Consider the following 25,364-nt stretch of genomic DNA (forward strand, 5'->3'; position numbering starts at 1 on the left):
CTGTTAATGATGTAAAGAAAAATGTCAAATATCAAAGACTGAAGATATGTTTATATAATTGTAGTAATATATAAGAATAGATATGATTATTATGTTTAAAGCCATTCATTGCCAGTCTAGTTATCTGCCGGACTAAAACAGTATTGACTATGGTCCAGCTAAACATTTCAGTTATATTGGTACGATGTCACGGTCACATTGACAACACCCAAAAGAAGCAAAGCAGATGATCCTGAGACCTTGCATAGCAGCTCAATGGCCTTAAAGTAAACCAACTCTACACCTAATAGAATAAAAATATCTTAAGAAATAATTGCAAAACCACAAATCCGGTGTATTGCAACTTACCATGTCAATGATCTTTCTATAAATGGCATTTTCTAAACTCAATGAAGCAGACCTTCCTGGTATGAAATCTGGTTATTCAACAATGGTGCATATTATGAAATTCTTACACCACAAAGGGGTCACGAAGAGTCCAACTTCGCTAGATATCTTAAAACCATTCCAGGAAGCTAATCCACAAGCTTAAGAACGAATAGATAAAAGACAAATTTTTGGCAAATCTAATCAGCAAACACGTGATCATCACAATCCTGACAAAGTGGAGATTAGACTGTTTATTACGACACATCTACATCATTTGACCAATAACTGCGAATCAGCCGTCTCTTTTTACCACTTTGCCAGCCTGAAGAGAGTTTAATTTGAGTTGGTATCAGCTGGAACCCTTGAACAGTGTGCCAAGTTTTGCAGTATTGAGAAGCTTCACAACCACAGCTGCAAAACCGACAGCATCCGTCTGCTCAGAGTTTCACTCCTTTTGTAAATGAAAAGTGTGGCAACAGCTGTGGAAGCAAGAAATCAAATTCAGCTAGAAATGTTAAAGACAGGATGCTCATTGTCTACTTTGAAATCTGCAAAAACATGCAGATATTCTAGTAAAGCTTTAAAAGGGCACGATCGGGGACACGTCTAGGGTTCAGCACGCCTCTGGTATCGCATACACTGGTTGGGTATAATGTTACTCGGTTAAAGTGTGAACACACACTCACTGGAAAATGACCTCGCTTGAGTGCTTGCTTTGCCTGCTGCGCACAGTGTTGTTGCCGACCAGAAACCAATACAGTTTGGATGTCACTAAACAAGGCTCCAGAGAGAGCGCGGAGGAGCCGACTAGCCATTATCGGTTCATTATCAGCTCATTAAGTTGACTATTAACAAACGTCTAATGATCTTCAAAGGCTCCGGTGTCCTTTAACACCCACTCTAGCTTCATATTGCCATATAAACATAGCATGAAATGACTTTTGCGGGTGCCCGGTTTGGAGATGATGTGACAGATCAAAGCATGTGTGCCAAAGCACAAACTTGTAATGATCTGTTTGTAAGAAAAACACACTACCACAGAAGCGGGCAGTCAATATCCATTGCGTGACTCCGAGTCTTGATTTTTCTCAAATCTAAAACACACAAAAAAATCAATTGAAACACAGTTCAGCAAAATAGCTTACTAGGGGAGTACCGGGAAACCAGAAATAAATGGCATTTGAAATTGATTTTGCACCTAAAACAGCTGACATGCTACTAGCTGACTTTTCTGTGTTTTCATGGCTTGACTGTCACAGCTGGAGAGTCCGTCAGCAATTCTCTAACCCCAGAGACAAATTTCAATCACAGTTCTTGTTCTTCACGCTGTACTGCGTGAACTGTCAAAACACACCTTGGAGGGAACGCCGCTGAGCGCAGCACCACACCATAAATATCTCACTTTTTATACCAGGGACAGGTCAGAAATGTCAACCATATGGCTAATAGGAGCCTAGTGTTTAGATTTTGTTTGCTAAAACACTTTCAGCGTTCATCAGACATTGGTTTGTGTGTCAACGATAAAAACTGTAATGTTCAGTTTGGGCAAGCAAATAAAATAAACAGAACTAAGGGCTCAAGAGAACTGGTGTTAACATGCCATCATAAAAATTAGTGCTCCTGGCATGAGCCACAAGAGGTTAATCTGTTCTGCTGCATGCATAATGTTATTAAAAAAACTATTTAAAAATAACATCACTAAAACTTCTATCACCATCTTATTCAGTACTTGAATACTCAGGCAAAGTGCCCATCCACACTTCAGTCCCGACCGTAAAAGTGAATGTTTTATAGGGACAACAGGAAGGTGCTTAACGAAGAATACTAATCAAAATAAGTGGGACTGGAATTACATCAAGTAGCCATCTGTGTCGTCTATGTAGTGGTCTCCCTATTTACGTAAACAAAGACCACTTGACCCTGGTTGGCCTTTGCAGCAGCAGCCGTTATTCAAGTGTGAGCAAGGAGGAAATGAGTCGCTCTTTCATTGTAATTCACTAAGGGGAGCAATTGATTCTAAGACACTTGCGTTGGACAACAGCCTACCACAAACCAACACAGATGGACAAACGCAAAGCTTGCGAGCCAGATAGGGCATTGATTTTTGTCACTGTACACTACTTTCATCACGTGTGTTGTTTAATGAACTCAATTGGACTGTAAATACTTGCATTAAAATTACTTGCATTATGCCCGACATGCCAAAAAGAAGTAGTGGACCCATCTCTCGGTTTACAGAAGGTCACACACCCACAGATTGATAAGAGAAGTGGGGATTCATGGAACAGTCGCAGAGCTGTGCCAGCACAGTGAATAACGCATACGATGGTGACATGCATGTTGCTCAATAACCTCTGACGCAATAAAGTCTGCGGTTCTTAAGACCTAAAAAACACGTGGAATAAAATATGGCCCTTTAGACAGACCAAATTCTATAACGTTTCTTTTGTTTGTGATCACTGGACTCTTTGTAGAGGTCGCATTCAGAGTTTTCTCTATTTCACTATTTTTTTGCCGTGGAATAACCAAGTCTCTTAAAAAAGCATTTTTATTCACTTACTTTATTTATTTACGACTTTAACAGGGCTGGAAACCCTGTTTCCTGGACTTTTTACAGGTTTTCCATGACTTTTGGTGGAAAAAAACAAGGAAATCTTTGTGTTTTGAATAGCCTAAAATAGATATATACTTTGTGTTTAGAATCACCACACCATGTAACAACATTCCAAGAGCAGATATTGCTGGTGCTAACCCCATCAGACATATAAATACCTGGTAGCAGATCTGTTCATCAAAACTAGCGAGAGAACAGAGAAACCCAAACAAAACCGCTGCTGGAGCCAGTCTTTGGGTGTGTTGGACATGTGACCGGCTAACAGAACAAGCAGAGATGTGCCTTTGTGTGCCGGCTGTATGTCATGAGACCAGAGCTGACCGCCAGCACTGCTGACCTTGCTCGAGAGGAAAAGGCCCTTTGTGAGAGAGTCACAAAGAAAACCCCAACCAGTCATCTACAGACAACACCGATTGATATTCAACTAAATTACCAATAAACACACATGTCCCATGTTCAATCAGAGCAAAATTTGGACTCCTCCACAACTGCCTGGCATTGTACAATAAAGCCAATAGGCGGAAAGAGGTTCACTCGTCCTTCACACTCATACACATAGCGTTTGGTCCCATACTGTTTGAAGCAGGCCTGAAGCACCTGTCAACCACAGTGGCCAAGGTCAAAGTGTAAACAGAGTCTAAATCTCAAAAAAGCCAGACAAAGCAAAATGACAACGATTACTGAGAAGGTTCCCAGTACATTATCTACACAAACAGCACGGGTCACATAGGAGTCGGACGTCTTGGCAACACCATTCCAACTTCTTCAGGATTATGGGAAGTGAGGAATAACATGCCCCAAACAGTCCCATATTCCCATCACAAACCAAACCAGAGATTTTCGATGAATCAATAAAAAAGTCAATCATGCTTTTCAGTAGTTCAGGATTATAACCTTGTCATTTACGAGATGATGGCTTTGTCGATCAATGTCCCAAAATTAGCCTCTCATGCAGTCCCTCATAAGGTGCCTGTCTACTGCAGACACTGAAGACAAAAACAATCAGGTTGACTCATGTTTTAATACAGTAGTTCCGCTTATTTAAATAAAGTCTACCTGTTTTAACATTGACCAACAGCCTTTACAGGTAAAGAATAGCATCGCTTGCATAAATTATTCAGCGTTTCAAAACAGCTATTTGCCCTCAAGTGATACACGCAAAGCAATTCAAAGCTTAACAAAGACCCAAAACAAAACATTTTCTGCGACTAGTTAGACTGCAATAACAAATCCTACAATTTAAAACAATAAAGACAAATATTTTTACTTTTGTTAGCAAATAATCCTTTAATGTCAAAGCAGAAGATAAACACTTCTGATAACAGCCACTTTACTGGTTTGTAAAACAATAAACACAGACAAAAAAATCTACATGTGTGCTGTCTCCATAAATGGTTTAACTCTTTTGTCTTTTGTCTGTATGAAAACATTTTAATTGTGTAAAATTACATTTTTACATCATCTATATTGATGCCAGAAAACTAAACGCCATTAAAGTTAAAATCTCAACACGGGTGTATTTCTGAAAGGTGCAAAGTCCTGATATGTTGAACTCTGATGAGAGGAAAGGAAACGGTGATGCACAGAAAAGCCCACTTAAAATAGCAAGTGTTTGGTTTAAGATGCTTACCTGGTGGCAGGCAGCATTGACAAGCACAGGTGCTATTTAAAACTCACGAGGGACTGTTTAGGGACCCTGACAACAACCAAAAAAAGATATTGCACCTTGCGGTGAGAAAGTTGAGCGATGTGCTTCATAATCTTCGCGTTGAAAGAGAAGCTGCCTGTTTTCTGGAATAACTAGAAATACAACTAGCAGGGGGGCTCCATACCCCTTGAAAATTAAATGTATTCCAAGCTATAAGCCGCATGCATCTAATGTGCCACTAGGTCTCTTCTTAGTTCAAAAACACAGACAGCTGGGGATGTATTTAGGAGACATTATGTCTGCTGGGTGTAACCAGAACATCATTAGGCAGCAATAAGATAATCAAGTAAATCTAAAACAACGCAATCCAACAGACTGTGGGAATCTGTCAATCAATGCATCTGACCTCCACAGAGTCAGTGCGAGTAACAATAAAACTGGTTTGTTTACAACACGACCACTCACCAAATATTTTATTGTCATTTCTCAAGAAATATCAGGAATTCAAAACCCGTCAGGAATATAAAATTCTTTTGTCCGAGCATATAGAAGTTATACAAATACAGGTCAAAACACAAACAAAAGCCCCAGTAGTGTGTCACTGTAAGCTCCACAAGACTGACACAAACAATTATTAAAGTGACTTATACACATGGCTTCGTTACTATCTTCACGTCTAACGTGTATTTCCGAGTATTCCGATATAATTACAATTAAACAACGGTTCCTTAAACCGTTCAAAAACGAAATTCTTTTCAGAAAGAGCTGGAAAAACAAGAGACGAGACGTCTCAGTAGCGACGGGGCTAGTAAGCTAGCGACACTGAGACAAAAAACTTAATTAGCTTAAACATATACCAAGTTTCTAGTCGTAAACACGTTTAAAAACGACAACATGTGGCGTTTCGGGCGGGAGGGTTACCTGTTAATGTCAGCGACGAGACGTTGTTTTGTTCGAGTCTGTTGTTCGGAGTGCTGTTGTGGATCCAGCGGACTGACTGACTCGACCTGGCTGGATTTTCTGGATGTAGTAGTTGCGTTCCGATGTGACGCCCCTCGCGTGAGGACAGAGCCTCCAATCACTAAGCTCTGATTGTACCACGTGATGCTGCAGGATCAACGGGTTTGACGGGATTTGTAGTTGCTTGCTCCGTTATGAAACGCGTGGTTTTGATCTCCTTTATTTTATGTTGTCAAATCTTTTATTTGATATTTAATAAGATATGATTGTTTTTAAAACACATCTTACACATACTTTGTAAACAAGGAACGAAGAGAAAAAGCGATTATGTTTACATCGATTTACACTTATAAATCATATTTTAAAATTGCCTCGCGCTGAAGCTATGTTTATTTTAACATACGAAGTTATTTGCTGTATATATTTGATGTTATAACTATTATGGATTACAAGTCACATTCAGATATGATATCAGAGCTGAAAGTTCTAGTTGTGCAATGTTGGACGGTGGCCTATTTGTTGTAATCTATGACAAAGGTTCAATATCTAATGTTGCATGATATTTTGTGAAATTTGAACCAGAAGCTAGTCTGTACCAAGTCTCAAATATGTGTTGTAACACGGCGGTTTAGTTAGACATCACTGACCATTTTTCATGATAACCATCATGAAAATGTATGGGCTTTCTTTTCTAAAACTTCATGAGTTTATCTGCTCGTGTCTGTTTCCTGTGGTTATTGACCTATTTAAGCTTTCTATAAGAAAACAGCTTAAACCAACCCATGTAGTTTGCTGAGTAAACAGACTAATTCAGTTGAGTCTACCACCGCGTCATTTAATGAGCACCAACCCAACATTTAATAAAACCGGTAGTCATCCAAACTGAAAGAAACACTCACCTGCTCCCCAAAAAGACAGATGAGGGCATGTAGACAGCATCCCACCTGTCAATGCATATTACACTGGTCTTTAGCCAGAATCATTGGAACTCTCCCAACCTGCATGCGGTACACACAGTACATGGGTTTTTGTGCAAGTGTCTGCCAATTGTACAACAAAACCAGTGAGCTGATCCGCTAACCATGCAGAGGGAAATGCACATAACAACAGCAGTGAAACTAGTCCGGACCAGTGAGAAACAGGGTGTCAACCAAGAAGTTGAAATCTAAATTGAGATGTTTGACTTGATTTACAGAAAGTCAAGTTGTACAGCCCCACCCTGAAGTTTATGCAGGAGAAAATCTAGATGTTTGTTGTGTTTAGCATCACTTTTGTTAAAGGTATAGGTCACTCAAAAATGAAAATTCATTCATCATTTATTCACCCTTATGACATTACATACATGACTTTCTTCTTCAGAACACAAAAAATATATATTTTTAAAAACATATGTGCCCGAACAACACTGACTTTTAATGTATTGACACAAAACCACATATATCTTCCATGGAAGAAAAAGTCTAGTAGTTTTTAAACCCAAACCAAGGTGAATAAATAATGGATTTTTTTTATTTTGGCTGAACTATCCCTTTGTGCAGTTAGTAAACAATTTACATGATTAATAAGCAATAAGTAATTTTATTTATTGCATAAATATGAATAACATATCAATCATAGCGTCATCCCCTTTACTACAATAATATACATAAATAATGTGATAAGCATTTTAATGTTATTATTATGAATAAAAAAGGGTAAGGGATGTAACAATATTATCGATTTTGTATTATCGCAATAGCAAAATCGTCCGATATTATCGTGGTCGGATGACTATATGAAATGAGAACATTAGAAAAAAATGATAACTTTGTCAAGGTTCAGCTGGTGCAATTATTTTATTTCATAAAAGGGATTTTAAGGTAATTTTACCCATCTCATACTATAACTCATACCTAAACAGTTACGATTAGAGGATCAAGAAAAGAGGATGCTTTTGGCACATTTCCAAGTCGTTTTAAATACTGCAATAAATACCGTACCGTGGACTTAGTTATACACCAAGGTATTAGTGTATACAGTGAGATTTAGATATTGTTACATCCCAATTATTTTGACATGGATTGACATCCAATGTATCTCGCCTTTAATCTATAAATGTGCCCAATCCAATTCAAGCTATACATTTATAACTGAATCTTGATGAAGAAGAGGGAAGACTACAGTATAACCTTTTTGTTTACACACAAAAGATAATAAACATTTATGGCATTCAGTTACTAAGAAGTATGCAAATATGGTCAAGCCCCACAGCCAAAATACATTTACATTTGTTCACTATAGTGTTCAATATTCTGTATAAAATGGCCGACTGAATCAGAAGATCATTATTTCAAGTAATGTTACTTGGTGCAGATTAAATGTTGTAATATGTAAACCCATAAACGTGATAAAGCTCACAAGTCAGAAAATAACAATCGACACCGAATTAAAGCAGCTCCATAAGTAATCACTATTAATATTTTTAATATTACTGGTTTGAATGAAGGAAAATACACACAACAAGCATATGATCACAGGGCAGCAAAACTGTAGACTGACAAGGTAAGGTCGCAGAGACTGTAAATATTTGTAAGTGTTATTTGAATATATGACTGACGTATTTACAAGTGAAGTATTCCTCTGAAACGCTCAGGTAAGCACAAAGGTTCCTATTGTTTTGTTCCTTGGCCGTACGGTGGGAGAAGTTGGCTGTTTACTCATTCCATCCAGTAGCCAATAATATTTCCTCTGTTTGCATATAAATCCCCAGTAAAAAGCTTCTTTATCAAAAAATCATAAGAACAATACATATGATGTATAAAATGAGAAGCAATTAATAAAATATAATCTGAACCACTAGTATTTGGTTACTGTAATATATTTTTTTGCAGTCCTTATCACGTAGCCTTGAATTTTTTTCTACAATTCTGAGTTACCAGACACACATTCATCACTGTGAGACACACCGTTCGAACCAACAAGGACAACAACAACAGTGACAGTACAACACGATATTCTTTCAGCTCTAGTTTATATGTTATTCCAAGATATGACGGATGGACACTTTTTAAGTATTAAGGATCCTTTGTATAAAAGCAAATGACAGAATTTTTTATCCTACGGTAAATAATGGGGCGCGGTGTGTTGATGTACGGCCCCAATCCAAGCAAAAAACCAGTGGGTACTTGCTCCAGGTACGGTCTTTCACCCTCATCTCCAGGTATCACGGGGGAGTGGCTTGTACGAAGGGTCACAGGAGGTTCTTGTCATATCTTAATGATCAACATATCAACAAGGAACACAATGTTCGCTCCGCATTTCTCCCCCCTGATGTCACCATCTGACTCAAGGTTCTTAAGAGCTCTGATATGGGCAAGGTGGGGTGTGGTGGAGAATCAGCACGTGTGTGGACCTGCAGGTCTAGAAAAGGTTCTTCCGTTGTTCTCCGTCCTCTCTCGGCGTCTCTAGTTCTCCTCAATCCCTCACGAAAGCTCATAAAAAGAGTCTTGTAAGAGTTCGCAGGCTCTTTCTTGCAGAAAAAGCGGAGGGGTGCAGCCTCTTTCAATTGACATCGCACACAAAATTTGGCGACCGGGCACTTGACAACAGCTTAACAACAAAACACACGGTCTGGTGCCTCCTTTACGTCAATGACATCCTACTTGGGCGTGTTGAGTCAGAAAGAGTCATTAAATTACTATCGCCGGCACACGTACACTTAATTATATACTTTAATTTGTTGCTATTTAATATATCATTTTACATTTAATTATCTCTAAGTTCCCCCTACGGGTCCGTTAAGGGGTCCTGTTCGTCTCCCACTAATTGCTCAGTGCCTCTCCAGGGCGTGCGTCCCACCCCCGGGGTGCTACTTGCAGACGAACTGGTCTACCAGCGACGTGCAGCGCTTGCATTTGACGTAGCAGCACCAGTGGAATTTGCAATGGCAGCGCTCGTGCTTATAGGTCTTGAACTGGTCGTAGCCGCGGCCGCAGCACATGAGCTCGCAGCCGTCCATCCCCTCCGAGGTCTTGTTGCAGAGGCGCCCCTGGGTGCCCATGGAGCCGGTGGTCTCGTTGCGCAGGCAGTAGTCGGGGCTGGGGTCGATGTAGGCCAGGTCATCGGGCGTCGGGGGGTTGAATCTGTTGTTGACCAGTTCCAGCTTGCCTCGTCGGTTGATACGCATGGCGGCGGCGCTGTCATACTTTTCCTTCAGGAACTCGCCAACGCGGCGGAAGTCGGCCAGCTGAAGCCAACAGGTTTTGAGGCTGCACGAACCCGACACTCCGTGACACTTGCACGCGACGTTGGCCAGATTGTACACCGCCTGTGTGGAGAGACAGAATAAGAAGGAAAATGGTTGTAAAGGTTGTTTATCTCGAAACAAACAGAAACAAATGAAATGTAAACAACGATCGTTATTATGTTATTTCTATTAGCTGTCACCAGTGGCTGCCAATAAAATAGGTGTACTTAGACATTTGTGCGTTGGCCCTAGGCTCTGTAAACGGCAAAACAGGAATCTGGGAGTGGCCCACGTTTTATTAGCCAATCAGATAAGCTATCAGCCTGTAAATCATTTTGCACATTTGCTCAGATGTCTTTGGAGGGTGGGGTGCTGTGGGGTTTGGGAAATGGAAGGCGAGCTTAGAAATGGCCTGCAAATGTGGCAAAAGTTTATAAAACTTCAAAATTGCATAAAACTATAATTACACCCACCTGTCAAGACGCGATTAGCTTTAAGATTAATTTCATGTTGTTTTGCTCTAAAAAAAATGAATATTTACAGACGCAAAATTAGGATTTTTAAACATTTTCTTTTATTTACCTTTAAACTTTAACTAAGCTAGAAAAACACAGAATTCAGGAAACTTTAATAAAAGAGTGACCTGGCCAAAAAGGAACCAAGACATAAAAGACAATTTACAATACAATCAGGAACAAACAAAATGTACTGGGGATAAAAACAGATGATTTATGATTATAATACCGATTTATGGGAAACCTCATATTAAATAGTTTTATCCTAATGCAGATAGAAATACATATGTTCTCCCTTTTTTTAAACAAAATTATAGTAGTCCAAAACAATCTTTCATTAAAACAATTCCACCCTCTAGAGGCCAAATGCATTCAGCGCACCACATCTTCTTGAGCCCGGTGGGGTCCTCATAGGCATTTGACTTTACGGTCCCTTAACAAACAACAGAACTGCGGTGAGAGCATTTGGAGAACAATGGGTTGAATGGTCATTCTGTTCAGAACACACAGAGAGCCCCACGTACACTGACAACAGACTTCCTGCTGACTAAATTCACCGCACCCCCCAGCTGAATCAATAAAAAAACACTCAACATATTGTGTTAATGAACTAGCGGACGTTTTTACTTTCCTTTGCAGCCTGACTTTTGTCATTTCATTTTATTACATTCAACATTTAAAGACTACTTTAAACAAACTGGTTCACGTCTAATGCTTTTCACATTAAAACCAGCACATAATTGCGTCGCTCATGTCTGGGTGGGCATCGTGGGTATTTCCATCTCATGTCTTGTTTGTTGTACTCTTGTACCCGTTTAGTTTCCTGAACGAGAGAACATTAAAGGCATTCTCTCTCTCCCTCTCTGTCATTTAAGGCCCAGCAGACTCCTCCCTTTAACACCTCACGTGAGAACGTTTAACGGCCGTCTTTGAGGATGTGCCCCGCTACTCTTCGACCCCCCTTCGGTGGCAGCTGTTAAAGTTCCCTCCCTTTTACCGGCTCGCACACAGACATTAGGGGAAGTTCCAACACCTTTCAAGTCTCTATCATCGCCGGCCCTACCTGCATACCTGTCTACAATCCAGAAACAACACACACACACACTTACGTAAACACGCTTTCCCACACGCAACAGGCTCACATCACGCAAACGCCTCTCGGTTATTTACTATCTCGCGTGTGAGGTTGCCGTCTCTAATGATCTCTCACAAAAGGGTTTAAGGGATTTGTATGCAACATGTGCGTCCAACTGAAACTGCGTCGGTATAAAGGCCTCTGTTTCTCTCTTTTATTCGTCTTCTTTCATCGGCCTCCTCTGCTCTCTTTTCTCCCCCCTCCCTTTTCACTCTCTTTCTTCCCTTTTCTCTTTCTGGGCCGAGTGACCAAGGTGTGATGGATAGACAGACTCATTGGTGCGTGGTAAGGACACGCATGCGGTGCTGCGGATAAAGGAGCGCGCTCAGACGGGGTCAGGGTCGGCAACTGGGCGGGGTCGGGGCGGAGCGCGAAGACGGCAAACAACCGTCCCTGGAGGTGTGGAGGTGTGGAGATAAGAGCAAAGGACGGGGACCCAAAGAAAACAAATGTAGCCTTGTGCGGAAGTGAAAATTGTGTATGGTGCTTAATGACACGAATATCCCCAAACATACATCAAAAGAACCCAACTTTTTATCTCGAAGATGCACACAATTCGTTTCGAATAAATTAAGTGAACTAAAATGAAGGCATTCAAACGAATGTGACAAACGATGTGGTCTCCTCGTACACTTCTGTTCACGTACCTTTGTGACCCACAGAACCGTAACCGCACGCACCATCTTTCACTAAACCTTTACAGCCTCGACTCCACAGTGAGGGGCATCCGATACGCTCATGACGCCTCTACAAAAGCCCACTGACATCAAAGTCTCCTTCAAACGGGGTCCTTTAAAAGGGAACGTCGGGTATCTCTGGGAAACGAGGTCACACCTTCACATCCACCCTTTGACGACCCACCACCGCCAGCGACGAAAACAAGCACCTTTCCATTTAAGTAGGAAGAGTAAATTGAGGGTGGTCGGGATAGCGAGATTTCATTTCCCAGCGTTCTCGTACAGAAAGCATCCAGACCTTGACCTCCTCACCTCTGGGACCTCCAGGAGACGATTCAGGGAACTCAGAAGTGCCATAACTCCAGAGCAGGGGCCCTCTCTTCTGTAAACAGCTTAAATACACTCATCTTCCCTAAGACAAACACGGCGCTCTGCCACGGCAAGCGCCCACGCCGGCGAGCAAATGGACTTTTTATGGGAGCGTTTCGTTTTAAAAGCACTCAAATAACTAAGGAAAGAAGATGGAATCGGGGTGTGGTGTGACGAAGCGCGGGACTCGTAAGAGGACGAGGAACACATTCCAGCTTGATGGTGTGTTTTGGCAGGATGTGGTGACATTCTGCAGCGCATTCCGAGGGGGCGATAAGCTGCCCGCTCCGGTTTTATGCCCACCTGAACGTGGCAGGGGGGCTACAGTTTGCTGGAGCCAGATCCCCCACACAGACACGTATTTGGATACGCTCCAATAATCTATTTAGCTGTTCTATAAAACAGCACGAAGCCATTCGAAAAAGAAAACGTGCTGTGTCAGAGAGTTCCTGACTAAACATATTGGTCACACGTCACCTTATAAAAAACGATTCGCTCTGGACTGGACTAAACTTTTAAATTAAGAAAAGGGCGATCAGATGACGGTCTAAACTACAGTTGAGTACGCACTATGAAGAGACTGTGAATAAGAAACTTTGGAAAGAGGAGATCTATGGAGCTTTGACCTCCTGACCCCCGCCAGACTCTCAAGGGCGGCAGCCGAGCACAGGAGTCATTTGGTCACTTGAGTTAAATGAACCCTCACATAACTGATGCATTTACTGTTAATCTAAAGGACTCAACGTTGATCACTGGAGTTTACAAAATAAAAAAACTATTCCGGTTTTGACAACTTCTGGATAGATTTCTAGGGCACACACGTGTGTTTAAGAGGAACGAGAGAATGAGGTTACTGTGTATGTGGTTGTGTTTGTGGTGCTCGGCAGGAGACACTAAACCTGCCTGGGGTTTATTCACTCGCAAACATCTAAAGCTGTGTTTATCCATTGCAGTGTATATCTTTGCTCTTGTTTCTCAATTTCACAATACCACTTGCCAAGTTTTCCTCCATATGCATAGAAACACGCACATCAAGCAAAAAATTTAAAAGCACAGTGGACTTTTGACACGGATGAGGTTCAATGAAAATGAAGGTGCTGGATCAACCATCTTTGTGTGTGTTCTCCATTCCTCACCATTCTCCCAGCCTCGTTGTTCTGTAGGTTCATAAGGGTGCGTGCTTGGTCCAGCGATCCACGTGGGTGGTTTTTCTCACGCTCGCGGGCGTCCACGAACTCCCGGGAGAAGTGGTAACCGTAGTCGACGTTGTCGCCGCAGCCACCCCACAACCAGTCTCTCGGAAGGTCTTTTGGACGAGCCGCCCTGCTGCACCCACAGGTGGAGAGCTCGCCCTCACGGCAAGCTCGGCTCACTGCGTTCACTACGCCCGCGGCACTGATGGCGTACGTGAACGCTGTTTCTCTACTCCCTGCAAAAGACACAAAAAACACATAAGTTAAATGTTGGCCTTTTTTCCTGGTGTCCGAACGTCACCCAAAGTCCTCATTCCGAATTGATTAGTTGCTTTTAAGTAAGGCCCAGAGTGAAAGACTAATTTTAAGGAACGCACAGATGGTCACAATCTTTCTAGTAAGCCCTCCAGTGAGAGATAAGATTATCAGAAATGTGTGCGAGGACAGACAGCCTCGATTCATTGTTCTCCTGTTAAACAGCGTACATCTTAATAAGAATACTGTATATTTAAGCTGAGAGTTCTTCCAGTTTTGGTTCACTTCCTATGAGGCAAATGATAACCCACAAAGATTTCCTGCCAAAGAGGCGCTAGGTTTATAAAAATTTGTGCTCTTTTTCGCATCTGTTCTGCATGTGTTACCTGGCTTTTTTTCCCCATCTAATAAGCCATCTGGAATGCAGATTTCACATACCTCGACAACACAGGCAATACAGTTAATAGCTTTTAACATTTAAAAGCTGTTGAAACATGTTAAAAAACTGCTCATACAACCATATTTAGAGATAAGCGCTTTCTATCAATCCTCAACAGCACCATAATTACCAGAAGAAATTTGTCAAACAAAACGTTGTGAGACTGCATGCCCTGAGAATTCCTCTTAAATGAACCAGCCCTCTGACTTAATAAGTAAAAGTTATTTGCATTAAAAAAACACAGAAATGTCACCACATGAGCATATGGCTTATTAGTTTCTTCCCCGCACTTGCATAACACTGTATATATATAGATTATGTAGAATATACAAACAAGAAGTTTACAGAAAGAAATAACAGAAATGAGTCCCCCAATCGCGTCCCCAAACATACAAAGGCGCGTTAAAACGGGTGTGTACCTGCATTCCTCCGATGCGCCTATTTCATTTAGTGGGCCACTTTTATTAGCCTTTGGGGCCCAGACTTCAAATAGAGTCCCGGATATCCCGACTCCGTGTCATCGTGTCATTGCATTTCAAAAGCGACGCTGGACAATGGGCCGACTAACACCTCAATATAAACCTCGCGATTGACTGCAAATAAGTCCCGTGCTATCTGGGGGGCACGACGCGTATTACACCTTGTTTCAGTGATGAGCGGAACTAACACTCAATTGACGCAGAAAAGAGCTGTCTTTACGCATACTTTCATCACAGAACGCAGCTTTCGAATAATAAATATATTATATGAAATATTTGGATGAAGAGTTTGGTTCCAAATTGAGATACTCCGTTTTCAAAACTGTTCAAAAATCATGTTTTATTGCGCATTCCAATTAATATCGACCAAACTGCAATTGGTGTGTTTAGATTTAACTAAAAACAAACATACAGCAAACTAACACAATAAAACACGATAACATTATAAAAACATTATTTATCTCATTTTGAAACCGAACTCTTCATATACAATCTAGAACAGCAGGTATTTTCTATTCTTAAAGAAGCTATTCTAAAGATTTTACGCATCCGTAGGCATGAACAAAAATAGTGGATTTATGTTCAGAAAATAGCAACGTTCATCTGAAACATCTAAAGTAATCAATAACCAAAAATACACGCCTCATTTTAACAGTTACATATAATAATTTTAGAAAACTACAAAAATGTTGTTTTCTCCCCTCCATTCTTAACTATACTTAGTTGCCACTTGCAGTTTACAATGGTTTTGCCTTATTTTAAATGCGTAAAACACTGCATTGCAATCATATTTTTAATCCGTAAAACAATTCCAGCAATCACCAATGCATATACTGTATTATTATTTACACAAAATGTGACGAAATTAGATTGAAACACGTACTTGCGCTTTGCTCATGGCGGTTTTCACCTGACTCACCTATATGGATTACGCGGCCGAACACCGATGTGTTATCCACCGTGCTGCAGTTCCATCTCCTTTGCCTGAACTGGTACTGACACTCCTTGATGCCCGTCTTTGCCCCCTCTCCGATATAAACCATATGGTCCTGAAAGAGCTGGCACAGCTTCCTCTGACCCGTAGAAAGTCCCGTCAGCTGGCTGCACAGAGGCTGCGTTCCGATGATGTACATCTCCGGTCTCTGGATGGGGTTCATAGCTAATGACCTGTAAAGTCACCAAAATGAGACCAAAGCACTGACCATCAGCCAAGTACAAGATGGGCTTAGATATAAACACAGGTTACACAAATAACTTGTGGCTTAAATGACGTAAAGTTTATTATTAAAAGCTGCACAAACTGAAGACTACTCTATCTACAATATTAATTCGCAAACTTTTACGCGGACCATAGTGCATTCTACTCAGTATATGCATGATTGTAAACATGAATAAATATGAAGATTTAATTATTTATATGACAATGAAGACGTTTTCCTTCGTAACTTTGAGAAAATGGGTTGCACGGGTTTTATTGATTCTAAGGAAAAGTTTGGAACACTTTAGATAAAGTCAACTTAAAGAAAACGTTGTCTCAAGTCGTGCTGCCTTGAATATTGGAACCCTTATTTACAAACAGTTCGGCCATTTGTTGCCCAATGTAAATATTGTGACAAAGCCTCCACATTTGTTCTAGACTAACAGTTATATACGATATGATTCCCCTCGAAGACACCTAAATCAATAATATTATGAGAGTTGACTTTAACGTATAGGCGAGTTAAAAATTATGATGAAATCTTACCACCAAGAGTTGGCGACCACCAACAGATGTGGGTTGCAGGCGATGAGGGTCACTGCCAGAATTAGGTGTCCTTGGTTCATTCTTACATCCATTCTTCCTCGTCCAAGAAATGGAAACGTGAAGAGCCTCCTCTGGGGAAACATTAGGAAATGACAGTAATCCGTTTAGATGAGCTGCTTCCTTCAGACGTAACCTGACTAAAAAGTAACTCCTGAAGTACAGAAACTCTGAATCCGTACTTGTACTGTAGCCACAGCTCCTCGGTTTTAAACACCAGCTGTGCGTAAAGCACCTATACGACCGGAGGCACTAGCGGAGTCTGACATCTGTTCAGAAAACATTGGTTCATAAAACGGAACGAAAGTGGATGCCTGAGTGAGATTGGATATAAGCGCCACATGTATGAAAGTTAAAAGAAAATATAAAAAAGACTAAGTGCATATCATATGAAAACAGCCCAAACGCTCTCTACTTCTCACTCTGCCGGTTCTCGCAGTATGGACTAACACCTCTTCGCTTCTATGGCACAACTTAACCCTCCCTGCACGCACTTCTCCGCACCCCCTTCGTCTTTTACGAGGATACAATGGAGAGGAGGAGGAGCGCAGGGGGAGCGCACCGTGCGCTTTTGGGTAAGGAATTTGGGGAGGCCAATGGATGGCGTGCGGAACAACACAAGAGGGCAGCAGATGAGAACTGGCAGAAGTAAGTAAGTACCCGAAGAGGAAGCGGACACGGCTGCTTTGACTTGTGCGTAAAGGCGCATTTTGGATTCGTGGTAAATCAGAACACAATGCGTTTATGAATAGGAGCTTGAGATTTATATATGGTGCTTCAGGCATTTGTATGAAAATCTGTTCTAGACAAAAGTCAGAAAGGCAAAAAGTTCACTTGGGTGCATGGAGAAAGAGCGAATAAAAGGGTTAACGGCTTGGAAAATATCATTCTTCAATTAAAGTTCACATGCGCATAATCTTCTTTCTCTTTAGATCTATAGTTTACCGCAATAAATCCGAACAAGGGGGAAACAAAAATTCCCCGAGTGACATTAGAAATAAAAGCCACGCATCTGATCTTTGACTGTTCAACTCCTGCTACCCGGTAAATCATTGTCCACATAAAAGACGCGATTCCATTAAACTAACTTAGGCACCAGATATCCGCTCACAATTGTAAGCAAGACTAAGCTATAATGTGGGGACATTTTTATCAGCAAACCCACTTTATAGACGAATTTACAGCTGATAACCAATATTGCAGACATAAACAGCTACATTACACCCTATCATTCAGAAGTGCGGTGCGAGGAATGCAAATACAATGAGTGTTTTACAACTTCGGTCACTGCCAGACTGCCAGAATTATAGAGCGCCTTGTTCCAGCGTAACCCCCACCTCAATTTCCCTACACCTTTCTTTTGAGTGCCGTCCTACAGACATGTCAGAATTGGTGTGAGAGACGCCACTCAATTTCCGAGCAGTCTGTGCATGATAAAGCGGCCTCTTCAGAGCCTTTCATCTCTTCTAATCCACACGCCCAGCCATCACCTTTACGCCTCCCATCGCAAACCTGGACTCGTCTCCAGTGTCCCTCCCTCACCCTGGGACCCTGACGCACAGTGAGCAATAAACACTATTTATTTTACTTTACAGTACTGTGCTGTGTTGTGTTGATTTTTTGTTGTTTGTTTAAACATAGGATTAAGTTGTAAAGTTGTACAACTTTTCACTGAAATCAGCTTCCGTTGAAACCTAAAGTAATGAGTTTAAACCCAATACAATATTTTACTGGTAAATGCATTAAGAACAATACAAGCCTACCGAATAGGGTTGCATGGTGTTAAGACTATTCATTTTCAAGATGATGATAAACTCACCATGTACGTAAAACTACATTTTTAAAATTTACGTAATATGAAGAGTTTGGTTCGAACATGAGATTTTAAAACTTTTTTAAAAAATCATGTTTTTTTTATTGTGCATTCCAATTAATATCAATCAAACTGCAGTTGGTTTGTTTTGATAAAAAAATACAGCCTACTAACAGAATAAAAACATGATATCATAATAAAAAAAACTTTAAAAACGGAGTTTTTCATTCGTCATGTTCATTTACATTTAGGCATTTGGCTTATGGCTTTATCTAAAGCAAGTACGGTGCATACATGCTATACATTTCATCATTTTGTTCTCTGGGAATCGAACCCCTGGCCTTTAAGTTGCTAACGTAATTATCATAGTTTATTAGTATAAATAGTTCACATTCATTTTTAGTGAGTGGGCAGTGCGCCCCCTGGTGTACCGACTAAATAATTACAACAAATGTCAGTGGTGTAAAATAAACGAGAATATTAATTTATAGCACAGAACAAAAGCACATTTAACCCATTTTGAAAACGAATCCTTCAAGAAACAATAAATATGAATAACATGGGCACAATTAAAACACAAAATATACACAGTGTACACAAGTGTAATATGCAAGCTAAAAAAATTCTTAAACGACATGAATAAAGTTTATATAAGAGTTAATTTCTACAACACACTGGCTTGGACTTTAAAACTAATGTGTGAAGTAATGCATTACTCTATCATACCACACGGTGGCGCACTCAAGCAAGCAATGACCAAGAATGATTAAACTGCCAAATACATTTTCTCAGGAGGTATGTGCAATGGTGGAGCAACAAGGCGCCTGTGTAACAAACGACTGATAAAAACACTCATGCTTATCAAGTAAATGCAGTGTTTTGAAGGTTGAATCTGTATGGAAGCATGAACTCCGCTGAATATAATACATTTTTGCATTTTATTTAAGAACCTTTTGTGGTTCACCTGACATCCCTCTGTCCACCAGTCACGTTCATGCATTTGCCAGACGATTTTATCTAAAGTGACATTATTCACAGAATACATTTGATCAGTCTAGATGCCCGGTGTTCGCTGTGTCAGCATTTGTTACTTTAAGCATCTGTTAGTTCAGATCTTTGACTGTGAGTGATCACGTAAACAGTTTTCTGATAGAAAACTGAAACAGAGGTAAGATGAAGACAGGCGCGCGAGAGCTCTTGAACTCTGCTGTGATCCTCCAGTTACACAACTGTGCACAAAGAGCTCCGGCGCCAGAGAAGATGCCACCCATACCAAAGATCCCGACCAGCATTAAAACAGCCACTAATCAAAACAAGACCCAATGCCTCTCTCTCCTCGCGCCCCTTTACACGCAGAAATGAACAAAATCACAAAAAAGAAGAAAAGCTTTCAAGACGCTGTTAAACAAGCCTGTGTCTATTAGCTTTGAAACCATCTACATGCTGGTGTGCTCATAAAAGCCGCCTAAATTAACTTTTAAAACGTACAGCCTCTCGCTTCTGGGAAAACAGACCGAACACGCCGATGACTCATGTTGCACTACACGCGGCGTTCCTCCCCTAACCGATCTGACTAACCGAGCAGGTAGATGGAAACTGTCCTCGGGTCTTTGGTAACAGCATCAGACAGTCATATGTGAAGCAGCTTTCTCGCTGTTAATTCACAGCACTTATAATAACAGAAGTGCTCGCAAGTCTGTAAAACTCTCTGGTTTCCCATTGAGTCACGCATACTGTAAATGCACCAACACACAACACACACAACACATCGCCATGTGGTTTGATGCACGGTGGAAATGAAGGGGAGGGGTCGGCCGAGAGGAACTCTACACGTGCTGGGGGTGGGGTTAAACAGTCCAGCTGTGTTTCCCAGGGTGCTTTGCGGCAGCCGCTGGGAGATCAATGGTGAGGCAGACCTGACAGGTCTGTGTGCTGAGGTGTCTGAGAGCAGCCTGTTGTATATCATTAAAACTGCAGAGTCTCTCCGTAACGCTGTCTGTGACTAACCCAGATAGCAGGCAGACTCCCAAATCAAAGACATGTGTGAAATACACAATGTTCGTCTCTCTCTCCGTCACTCCCACCTCATGTTGCTTTCTTTCACTCCCAGACATTCCCACCGTGTACTCTTGAAATTCTGTAATTCTTTCTCTATTAGTCTGTTTCATCACCCGTCTTTTCTATTTTGCCCTTCACACATTTCTCTCTCCTTCCACTTTCTTTTCTCAAAATAGTCTCTGGACGCTTGTTTTCCATATCTCTCGCCATTTTGTGTTTCTGTCTGTCCTACACCTGCTGCTCAGATGTTTACGCCCCCTTTTGTCTCTCGTCTGTTATTCATTCACCTTGTCTCTCTCGCTCAAACACACCTTTCGTATGTAATGACTCTATGATGGCTTTGTACCTGTGTCTGTTCTACTGTCTTCCACATCTTACAGACATCTTTACATAACCGAGTTAAAGGCATAGTTCTCCCCAAAATAAAACTTCTTTCGTCGTTTATTCAACCTCATGCCAAACCTGTATGACTTCTGTAGAATACAAAAGAAGATATTTTGAAAAATGTCATTAACAAAAAACATTGCCCCCCTATTGACTGCCATTGAGTGGGTAGAAATGAGTGCCGTCAAACGATTAATCGTGATTATTCGCATCCAGAATAAAAGTTTGTTTACGTTATATATGCTGTGCATATTTATTTTGTATTTATAAACACATACAATTCATGTATTTAAGAAAAATATAATGTACAACAATTGATAAACGTTGATATAGAATTTCAATTATTAATAAATATAAATAAATAGATTTAGCCCCGTTAAAAATCCACTGACACAGAAAGTCAAATACAGATTTAGAATGACGTGTTGTATTTTTAGGTGAACTATGACTTTAAGACGGCTCGAAATTCTTTGTTAAGATACAACAACATAAAAGTAGAACTGGAATACTGAAATTACGTTATTACATTGCATACAAACGTTGCATGAATTCTTTGAAGTATTATGAGGTCATGAACGCTGAATGAGCAAGCATTTTACTAATTTGACCCAAAAACTTATTTTTATAAATTTGTGTTTAAGACATTAAGACGACTGTAAGTTCTGTGTAACCATACCATGTTAAACAATGTAAATGCAGCTTATGATAGTATACAGCACACAGTATCAGCATTAAAACGCCACATTTCTCCCTGAGCTCCTCTGTCAAGCTGGAAGAGGATGACTCATGCGCGCGGCTCTCATTGCAAAAGCGAATGCATGTCTCTCGCTCTATCTCTCTCCCCTCTGAGCCCATATGGCTTTCTACACTGACGGCTCAGGAAACCAGACACAGGCCAAACTGGCCACACATCAGTCACTCTCTCTCCTGTGACGCACGCAGCCCCCTCTCCCTCTTTTTCTCTCCGCCTTCCCCTCCATCAATTTGTTCCCAGTAAGAAGTCTGATCGGACTTGGTGTAGTGTGGCGTACCAGCAGGGAGCCTGCTATAAAAGCACAGGGGCTGTTCGAGCTACTTTATTCTTTAATAAATAGATGAACGCAGCAGTCGGGGGCCTGTGGCTGAAACGCATGGGTTTCTGTCGTAGGGGTTGGGAGAGAAAGTAAAGAGGGGATTTATTGACAGCCGCTCCTCATTGGCACGGGACGGGGTCTGGAGTCGGTGGGGGACGTGGCACGTGTTATTGATTTGTAGTGTTGTCCGAGAACCGACAGTGTTGGGGCACTGAGTTTGGTACTTGCTTCCCGAAAAGAAGTGACACGTGTGACCCACGAAGTGTGAACCACTTCCTTTCAAAATTCTGTAATCGTTAAGGCCGTGTTCAGACTTGACTTCTTTTTCGAAAGTTGAAAGCGTCTGTTTTACATTATAATCCTATGGTGTAAACTGTGTTTTCAAGAAATATGAGAAATGCCAGCGCCCGTGTCTTTTTCTGCAGCTCAGAGCGTCTTTTGAGGTTGAAAAAAGTTTAACTTTCCTGAGAAGAAACGTTTCTATTACCACAAGCGAGGAACCCTGATTGGTCGAGGAAGGCTCAAGCTCGAAAAAATGATATGGTGGCCGAAACGCTTGTTGCATATTTTTGTATAAATGTTAGTTAACTTTCACTATCAACAACTTCTGATTGCATTTCTAGCGAGGAATTTGTAACATCATTTTTAAATATGCGTTTCGTTATTACAAAGACGCTCTCTGTTTATAATTCAAGTAGACTTCCATTACGCATCTGTTTCTCTGGCCTATGCAACTTTTTCTTGTCAAAAAAGAAGTCAAGTGTGAACACGGCCTTACTCAGCCTTTTGTTATTTTAAACCTGTATGGCTTTCTTTATTCTGCCCAAAACAAAAGAAGATATTTTGAACAATGTGGTTAACTGAACAACAGCTATTCACTTGCATTGGTTTTGTGAATTTTCATTTTTGGGTGAACTATCCCTTTAACCCTGAGATTCTCCAGAAGCTACAATTAGACTACTGTCAGTCTCCTTGGGTAAAAGGCTTTGACTAAACAGCTAGCCAATGAAAAAGCTTTATCTACGGCACCGTTTGCTGACCCTCACCGAAGTATCTTACTGCTTTTCCTCTTTGTATCTCTCTCACTCTTATCTCAGTAGAAGACAGAGGGGCTCGATCCCTCCTCGGGCAGCTTGGAGGCCGTCGCCAGCCTGGGCACAGTGCCCACTCCGGTCCTGGCAAGCTGACAGGCCGCTGGCTGCCCATCAGTCCTCCTTAGCTTCCCTGGAAAGCCTCTACTGTTTCTCCTCCTCGCAATCCAGGGACCACAGAGCGAACGGCCCTCAGAAACGCTCCAGGAAAGGTTTCATCTCACAACATATACACCAACTATACAATGGCAAAGAAATGACATATGGGTTATATCTCTGTGTCCATTCACACAACATATACAGACTACACTCACTCTTAAGCCCCTGAAAAATAAACAGTCGTTGCTGAGAGAGAGAGAGAGAGAAGTCTTTAAACGTGACGGCACATACAAACATGCTGGCTGGAAGCCGGCAGCTGGAGGGTGGAGAGGTCGGAGTCTCCACAGTCTCGGCCTGATTAAAACTCCCAGCACAGCCACTCACTCCCTCTGGATTGATTAACCTGACCTGTATTGGATCAACCCCTCGGGACAAGAGCACAGCCCACTTTCCTGAAGTGGATGAGCGCGGGGCGGGAGAGAGTCAGAACAGCATACGGGGGAAAGTAGGACCGTGCAGAAAGCAGAGAGAAACCAGACCAGACTTGCAGGTCAGCACATCAGCGGCACAATGCTAATCCCCGCTTTCATGTCTTGCGCTTCCTGCCCTTTATGCATAGACCTTTTCGCTTTCCAACACAACACACCTTGTCATGTTTAATTCAAATGCAAACGACACGTTTTCTGGGAGAACGTATCAATTATTTAGGTTTTCATTATTGTGATTATGAGGGCAGCACAGCTGTGCGGTGTGCTGTCAGCGTACGGCTGTCTCCGAGTCCCAGCGCTGAGACAAACAGCTTGGCTTTCTTCTCCACAATCAACACTCTCTAAAAGAGATACTCCCCGACAGCTATGACGAGATGAACCGAAAACAGCACACGCAGATATATAGTGTCTCACGATAGCATTTAGACTTTCTCTAATGTCTCAAAAATAACCGTGATATTGTCTTTACTATAAAATAATCAGCCCAAAAAGTAAAGAAATTATAAATGAATGTTTGCACAACTCGCATCATTTTGAAGCTTTGGGGCAAGTATGCACCAGTTTGGCCTACTCTTCAGCGATGATTTTTGATCCTTCTTTGCAGAATTGCGGCACATACGATTCGATAAATGTTAAGTGGCGTTATTCTAAAAACTACAAAGCTGTAACCTTGCTCATATAATCTTATGTTTACAATAATTGGAAGCTTTTCTAAAGTTTATTCAGATTGAACTCAAGATTGCAGATCTCTTGCAGTATGCCTCTGTGTTTCGCACCACCCATTCATTCTTGTATTTTAACAAGCCGGCCAGTCCCTGCTGATAAAAAGCAGCCAGACAACATGATGTTATTACCAGCATACTTCACAGTAGGCTTAGTGTCTCTGAGGTGTGGGTAGCGTTAGATTTACACCACACATATTGGTTTGGATTCTGGTAAAAAGCTCTATCTTGGCCTCATCTAACCACTAAGTCTTTTCCCGCATCGCAACTGGGTTACAATGACTTTTTTCTTGCTTTCACGTGTTTTTTTTAAATGGCTAAGCTGCTCGATTGTGTCGTTTTTAAACGTGTTTGTTTGACAGTTTTGAGACATTATTTCTTCTCAATAACACTTGTTTTGTTTCCTTTTACTTCACATCTGTTTTACAGATTATTTTTGTTGTTGTGTTCACATCAAAATGTGCAAGCATACAGCTTCAGCACCATGGGTCGAACAGATCTGTAAACAGCATATTTGTGATTTGCATAGTCATTAAAAGTAATTGCGTGAAGCAATATTACATTCAAACAAAAAGTTTGACGTCATTATAAATATGTCACATGACAGATACAATCATTGATCGTTGGTTAAGGGCCTGACTACTTTAATCAGTTTTTCTTTATTAAGCTGTTTTAGTCCTATAAGCAGGCCGACTGGTTTAGCTAAACTATTAAAGTCAAATTCTAGTTAAAATCTATTGCAAATAAAATTCTTGCATGATAACTTAGACACTGATAATAGATCCGGACACACAGCCAACAGGACAGAGGCAGATAGGCTATGCACAAATGTTAACAACATCAATCTCACTTTCAGGACTTACAGAATTCCCAAAGACTGGAAGAACAGTACCGCAGGACCCTTTCTCGTCTCATGACATCACCCCTCAAACTCGCGAGCGCCAACTTTTCCTTGTG

At 41.2% G+C, this 25,364-nt stretch overlaps 1 protein-coding gene across 5 annotated transcripts in view; it reads right to left on the minus strand.

Annotated features, from left to right (window-relative positions):
- Positions 1–7,189: 7,189 nt before the first annotated feature.
- The window catches only part of wnt5b (wingless-type MMTV integration site family, member 5b), a 61,239-nt gene continuing 43,064 nt past the window's right edge, over positions 7,190–25,364 (minus strand). For 2 of the 5 annotated variants that reach the window (XM_056748574.1, XM_056748576.1), the window contains exons 2-5: positions 16,623–16,753; positions 15,798–16,045; positions 13,649–13,941; positions 7,190–9,897 (exon numbers count right to left, since the gene is read on the minus strand). In XM_056748574.1, coding sequence (XP_056604552.1) covers positions 9,439–9,897; positions 13,649–13,941; positions 15,798–16,045; positions 16,623–16,714 — 1,092 coding nt within the window. In that variant the 5' untranslated portion in view covers positions 16,715–16,753 and the 3' untranslated portion in view covers positions 7,190–9,438. Of the gene's footprint in view, positions 9,898–13,648; positions 13,942–15,797; positions 16,046–16,622; positions 16,766–16,861; positions 17,118–25,270; positions 25,326–25,364 lie in introns of those variants that run through there. The other 3 variants (XM_056748577.1, XM_056748575.1, XM_056748573.1) reach the window with 3 other exon arrangements.

The sequence above is a fragment of the Triplophysa dalaica genome, chromosome 5 (assembly GCF_015846415.1).
Source record: "Triplophysa dalaica isolate WHDGS20190420 chromosome 5, ASM1584641v1, whole genome shotgun sequence".
Classification (NCBI taxonomy): Eukaryota; Metazoa; Chordata; class Actinopteri; order Cypriniformes; family Nemacheilidae; genus Triplophysa; species Triplophysa dalaica.